The 6,901-nt window shown below is 46.2% G+C and overlaps 2 protein-coding genes across 2 annotated transcripts; one reads left to right on the forward strand and one right to left on the reverse strand.

Moving 5' to 3' along the window:
• Positions 1 to 584: 584 nt before the first annotated feature.
• On the reverse strand, positions 585 to 3,153 carry EMWEY_00054400 (alcohol dehydrogenase class III, putative; the record flags this gene model as incomplete). The annotated part of the gene is made up of 9 exons (XM_013480125.1): positions 585 to 696; positions 946 to 1,089; positions 1,287 to 1,386; positions 1,553 to 1,734; positions 1,966 to 2,057; positions 2,217 to 2,286; positions 2,465 to 2,544; positions 2,779 to 2,913; positions 3,112 to 3,153. The coding sequence occupies 9 exons, from the start codon at positions 3,151 to 3,153 to the stop codon at positions 585 to 587; spliced, it is 957 nt and encodes a 318-aa protein (XP_013335579.1).
• Positions 3,154 to 6,154: 3,001 nt separating this feature from the next.
• EMWEY_00054410 (ribosomal protein L11, putative) lies at positions 6,155 to 6,833 on the forward strand (the record flags this gene model as incomplete). Its single annotated transcript, XM_013480126.1, has 2 exons — positions 6,155 to 6,232; positions 6,548 to 6,833. Coding segments are annotated over 2 exons (364 nt in total), but the record flags the coding sequence as incomplete, so codon positions are not given.
• Between the last annotated feature and the right edge of the window lie 68 nt (positions 6,834 to 6,901).

Here is a 6,901-nt window from a genome sequence, read left to right on the forward strand (position 1 = left end):
CCTGGTTGGGGGGAGAAGGGGGGGATTTTTGCTCATTGAGCCTACTTGTACGTTCGAGTTTGCACTGATGCTATCTCTAAAGATTGATGTCAGATGCGCTTCGGAAAGAAAGGGAAAGGCAACTCGAGAATTGCAACACGCAGCTGCATAGCGGCACAAAGTCCTTGTGCCGTCATTCTGTTGGCTGTCCTGCCCGGGAGGCTTCATTTTGTTGTCTGTGCAGTTGTACGCTACACGAACAGCTTAGTGTTGTTTAATCATAATGATTTCGGTGGGCAATAGCATCTTGTTGCCGTTAACAAGAGAAAATACGCGGAAAATCCGGCTTATCAAATTCATTCGGGTGGATTTATCAGTCGTTTTCGACCGATGAGGTGACGCTTTGCGGCTGTTTACCATTGCCCATCTAATGGACATCTAGCCGTACATTATTTCCCGTCAAATGCACATCAGCACGTTTAATCCCGGCTGAGGGTTTCGCCCTCCTTGAATTTGGGCTTGGGGGACCTTTCTTTCAATGGCGAATAACTGTGAACCCGATTTGTTCGGTTGTAACAGTGCTTCTCTTTGAATCTTGCAGGCCTTCACTTTTCTTGCATATTCATGACGCAGCGGATACATTCAGTCTTCTTCAGCAAATCAAAGGCTTCATTGATCTGTGACAAGTGCATGCTGTGGGTACAGTACTTCTCCAACCTGCAGCAGAATGGCGGAATCAAATTCTGACCTGTTCCAGCTGCAGTAGTAACAGCATCACCTCCACCACCTCAATAATAATAAGCTATAATAATAGCAACAACAGTTACAACTGTGGGAAACCACAGAATGCCATGGAACAAAAATAAGAAACCATCGCTGATACTACAGCAGCAACAAAAAAGAGGAACTACTAGAGAAGGCATATATATGTGAGCGACCACTTCGCGTGTCTGTGTGCATTTTTACTGAATTTCGCCACGGATGACTTTCTGGGCGAGCTTCGGAATGTCCTCTCTAGATCTCCAACCGCCAAATACAGAGCCTTTGAGTTGTCGGCCCACAATGAAGTGGTAAGGCCTTGTGCTTATCTCTTTTCCGGCTTCTCCGATTCTGCACCACTCAGCAGAGTGAATGGGCGAAACTGTGCAGTAGCTCGAGGAAGCAGCATAGTGAAATTAAGTTTGGTCAGTCTTTCTGCGCGGGTGTGAATATACTTTTATTGCCGGGTCTTCGAGTACGATTAAGAGCTGTTGAGACCTGGTGACCCATGGGAACAGTTCAACGAAAAATTCAATAGGGACCCTCACCCAACGATCACTGCTAGTCCCCATCCCTTGCAAGTTGATTCAACTGCACTTCGCATCACGTTTGTGCTCCCCGTGCACTCAAACGCGTAGTCGACGCCGCCTGCGTGAAGATGTAACAAGCAGACCTGGTGAGTTGTGTTCGATAGGATCGGCCGGCCATGCTATGGCGTCAATTAATTACACCTGTGAGGAAACCCCAAGCCTACAGGCTCAACAATCCATATTCACTGGAAACAGGCATGCAATAAATGCCTGGCAGTACACACCGTCTGTCATATCAATTATAACTTCCTGGATCGGCTTGTCAAACTTCTTCGGGTTAATGAATTTTGTCCCCCCGAATTTCTTTGCAACTTCGAGTTTGTGGTCGTTGATATCCACACAAATAATTTCCTTTGCACCACACAGACGGGCGCCTTCTACGCAGGCGAGACCAACGCAGCCGAGCCTGCAGTGCAGCGAGCAGTTTTGGAATGCATGTACTCTACTTTGTAACTAACATCGATTGTTCAACTTATACATGCAATTTGGGTAAAGAAACAATGCAAACATTTTCATTCCAGCTCACTACCTGGAAACGAAACTCATCCCTTGCAGCGCAATTAAAATCGGCCAAATGCACAAAAAAACCATTGTATGCATGTTGAGGAAATGAGTGAATCAGTGTTGAGAAGGTTACCCGTAAACGGCAACGGTGGATCCCCTCTCAACCTTTCCTGTATTTATGGCAGCACCCATGCCCGTTGGTACTCCACATCCTAGCAGGCACATCTGTTGGACAAATGAGGAAAAAAGCACCAGCGGCTCCACTGGTAAATATCCCTTGTGCGTGAAGGTGCGGTTAAACTACAAAATGTGTCCGCACAACATGACACTTCCAGTTTAACTGTACCATGGGGAGGTTTGGGAAGAGTCAGTTGTAAGACTCACCATATTCATGGGGCTGTTATCTGGGATGACGGCAATACATTCTTGAGGTACCACAGTGTATTGCGAGAAGCTGAACAGTCGTAACCACCTCTTCCACACAAGCCATTTGACTTGGCGTTCTGATCTCGTCACAATTAAGCTGCATGTTCCAAGTTCAAACTGCAGCGGGTGGCCTTTGGACAAGAGGTAATATCCTGGTTCTACTGCTCAACATAATGGTTCTAAGGGGATGAGCGTTCTCTCCTAACCTAGATGTGCCCATGAAGTGGTGAATTGGTTTTCCTTCTTTGGTAGTGAAGCGCGAAGTTTTGTCCAATGGCATGACTCCCTCAACAAAAGCATCAAGGAATTTTCCGCAAATATTTGTCTTGTGGCATTCATTTCCCCTGCATGTTCGGCATTTCCGTGCCTTTCTGTCTTCGGGGAAACAGTCTGGCTGCAGGTCGTTTACAGCAAATGATGTTACACAGTTAGTTGGTTAATGGATGCCGAGTGCGTAACACTAAGCTAAAGAACGACTTCTAAAACAGACACAAGGATTGATTCCTCAACCTTTCCTTACCTCCCAAAGGGGAATGACTTTGTCACCGGGCTTGCATGTGACGACGCCTTCTCCGACGGACTCCACCTCCCCACAAGACTCGTGCCCCAGGATGCAGGGGTATACACCCGTTGGGTCAACTCCTCGTTGAGTGATCTAAAAGACACATTTGGAGCTCTGTATTACTGTAGGCGTAAAATCCTAGCATACGGGGCAGGTACCCTGCGTGAGGGCATGCTGAAGTCACCAGTTCATTAATGAACACAAAACGCCTAGTATTTTGCACATCAATGGGCCCAACTGACTCTAGTTCACCTCATCCGTATGGCAGGGACAGGCGTAGAGAATTCTTACGCGAACCTCGCCACGTTTGGGTGGCGCTACGTTAATCTCCATTATCTGCACAGCCAGGATGGGAAGGCAACTTGGGTCACAAACCCATGTTATACTTAATTATTGAGCACATCATTATATATCTAAGCAGACCTATGGAATTTAGTCTGCCAAGCGCAATCCGTCCGTGCTGTCCACGGCATTGGCGGGCGATGAAACCTTTGCCTCCTTTCCCCTAACTCAGCGCAACCATTCACTTTTATGTACAGGGGATTCGCGTTTCATTGCCACTTCAGCTGGTAAAAGGAAACTTACTTCAAAGGGTTGGCCAGGAGACATGACAACGGCCGCCTTGCAGACGATCGTTCCTGGAAGGTCACTCATTCTCCTTCGAAGTTTGAAACCTGGACCAACAGCACTTGTTTCTGCAGGCAATACCTTCACTTTGTTGCAGCATCAATTCATTTATGCCACCGACGTGAGGTAGTGAGGAAAGGAGTTCACGTTGAAAAGAACGAAGCTCCCGGACCGGAGTGCAGGCCAGTGGCTTCGGCGGGGTGGAATGCCTTGGAAGCGCCTGGCGAACTCAATCAGTTTACGCCGTTCTGCTTCCCTATAAACTAAACGATTATTTAATTTTGATTTTAACATTCATTGTGGAATTGTAGTGCTAGTTGGGGACCAATTAGGTGGGTTTCGTTGTTGATCCTCCCAGCTTGTCTGACCTATCGCTGCAGTTGATATCAATGCAAATCACACCGTAAAGCCGGTGATTCCTGTCTAACTACTCATAATGTAATTGAATCTCACAACACGTACGAACTTACTTCCATGCAAATAAATACTGCAATAGCTCAGCAGTTAATGCAGGCGTCGTGCAGAAATGAATTGTTTTCCAGTGAAAAAATTCGAGGGCGGGGCATTAAGCAATTGCAGTAAGAAAACGAGCAAGAAACGCCAGATTTACGACATCAGTAGTGAACACTCCAACACTAATGGAAGTCGTCGTATGCACAGGTCGCAGAAGTAAATTAACGGCATTGTCCTTCGGCCGTGGCTTAATTGTGCCTCTTGCTGTATTGGAGATCGCCATTTTTAGACAATTGAGAATAATAGCTCCCCTTGCTTCGTTGTGAAACTGAAAGGAGGAGAGAAGTGAGGACTATCTTGCTCCTTAAATAGCATTGTTGCTGCCAATCATGACTACCGATATATAGCTACTTGGCAACGAAGACCATGGACTCATTTCCTGTACATAACATTTATGATGCTCAGAAAGCTGAATTTGTTCTTCTCAGGAGGTCCAGATGTTGTAGTTATATGTAGTTACATGTATATCCATGTTTTAATTTCAACGTTGGGGTTGGTAAAATCAAGATATTTTTTAGCAGGCATATGACCCTTCGTCAAGCTTAGATGGCCGAGTGTGAAGCTGAATTGCTCGCTGACCCGATGTGCTGCCCTTCCCTTTCTGCTTATTCAACGACACAATCTTGTTTTCAAACGCTACATTTGATTACTAAACTTCCCTTTTCCCTGGAAACCCGTTGGCATTCTTCTCTTTCTATTCAAGATGTTGGGGTCTCGTGTACCTCGGAGCAGAACTTGTGGCAACATTAGCAATGAGTTCGGCGAGGCTCCCTTGGCACCCACAGCCTAGTCTACACACCTTAAGCTCCTTCTTTGTCTATATCATCCTCAAAGCATGTTGCCTCATCTACTGCAAGAACACAGGTGCGCCAAGTGGTACCTGCCCTCTCTAGCACGCACTCTCGATCTTATCCAAATACCTTTTCGAGCTGCAAGGCAGTCAAAGTATTTAAGATAATGGTCTGACGCCTTTACCCAGATTTCCTGGGCATGGCGGCCCAAGCATGTGGAGCTGCGGAGGAGGTGGCCAGCTCACTGTTTTTTGTTGCATGAACATTCCTGTGGATGATGTGCAGAAATTGAGCTTGCATCTAAGTCCGGAAGGAGCCCAACAACTGCTAGCTATTCCATAGGTGAGCAGATCCTGGTCATTCTGTGTAAGCGGGTTCTAGTACCCGAAGCCTTTTTTGTGCTGCAGTGTAGCCAAAATAAATAAGACGAGAATTCCTTGAGTTTAACTAACTCTCCTACTCAGTCTGGAGCGTCCTGTGCTCAGAAGTTCAACCGCATCTAGCTGTGAGAGAGGGGCGCAGTCTGTCATGAGTTGCAATGGATCTTCGTTGTAGTCACGGCACGAGGCGCATGTATGCACAAACAACCCTTCTTAGCTATACGCGAAAACACTGTAGAGAATAGTTGAGAACTCATGTCTGCGTACTCTTCGCCTATTATGTCCCAGTAAGGGTTCATGGGTTTACTGTGCACAGACTTGCAAAAGTCGCACAGAATTTGCTACAGTACTGGTCTATAGCAGAGTGGTCTATAGCAGAGTACAAGAGCTCGAAAAATATACTGATAGCACGCAGGTTTGACCTGAAGCATACCCTCAAGGGGTCCTGGTTCACAGCACTACAAAAATATGTTGATGGAGAAGCGTAGCCTTGCAGCACTTCTTGTTGCAGCCTTTGCTGCAGGGTACTCCTGTATGCAAGCCCACTGAAGCCCATTCGCTGTGTAAAGTAACACTGTAGCTAATCGTTAAACACTAAGCTGGCCAACAGTCTCTAAGCTGATCGTTAGAAGGAGTTGGTGCGCCGTAACAGGGGGGGATTTGCACGGGCGGTGTTTGTAGAAGAGGAATAGCAATTCCACGAAGGTTTACTTTTTCCTGACTTGAATATTATAGATAGTTGATGAGACAATTTATTATCGTTATGTGAATATGTATTTGTTTGTGCATGCACAGCGACTTGCTGAAGGCTTCCATCAGCCCCACAGATTTCGTCGTGGGGCTGCATTTGTACGCGGTGCTGCTGCGCCCTCCACTGCCGTTCCTCTGAGCTCTTGTTGCCCTTCGTCGGCTCTTCGAGTAAATACATTTAGAACTTGTATTTTTAATACCGGCGGCGGCATTTAGAGCGGGTCGCTTCCATAAAAAACCAGCGAAACCCCAAGACCTCTCTGCCCCGGCAAGATGGTGAAGTCGTTGGAAGAGAACCCGATGCGGAAAATCCGCATCGAGAAGCTGACTCTCAACATTTGCGTTGGCGAGGTGAGGAAATATAATTAAATTTTATTTTTAATTTCACTGCAAATTCCTGCAGCAGCGCAGCTTCTACGGCCTCCTTCCCTGTGGGGTGGTGGCGCCCACACGCGCTGCATGCGTTTCTTTTCTTGCTGATTTCCGCCATTTGTTCGAAAATAAAGAAGAAATCTGTGTGAGGTTTTGTGTTTCTGCTCGGCTGCTGCTTGTTGGTGGCTGGTGTGGCGTGTACAGTGTACACGTCGTATATGGCCAACCTGCGTGTACTGTTAGTTCATATCCGGTCTGCTATTTCTTTTGTGTTTTCTTCTTTTTTTCTTGCAGTCTGGTGACAGATTGACTCGTGCAGCTCGTGTGTTGGAGCAGCTTACTGGCCAAAGACCGGTGCTCTCTAGGGCCCGTCTGACGATTCGTTCCTTCAGCATTCGTCGTAACGAAAAAATCGCCTGTCACGTTACAGTTAGAGGGAAGAAAGCTGAAGAAATACTAGAAAAAGGACTAAAAGTTAAGGAGTACGAGCTCAAGAAGAAAAACTTCTCGGATACAGGGAACTTCGGATTCGGTATTCAGGAACATATAGATTTGGGCATTAAGTACGATCCCTCTACTGGTAAGCATTACATACATCTTTATTCATATATATACGTACATATATATATATATATATATATATATATA

This window comes from Eimeria maxima, genomic scaffold (genome assembly GCF_000499605.1).
Source record: "Eimeria maxima Weybridge genomic scaffold, Emw_scaff1639, whole genome shotgun sequence".
Lineage (NCBI taxonomy): Eukaryota > Apicomplexa > Conoidasida > Eucoccidiorida > Eimeriidae > Eimeria > Eimeria maxima.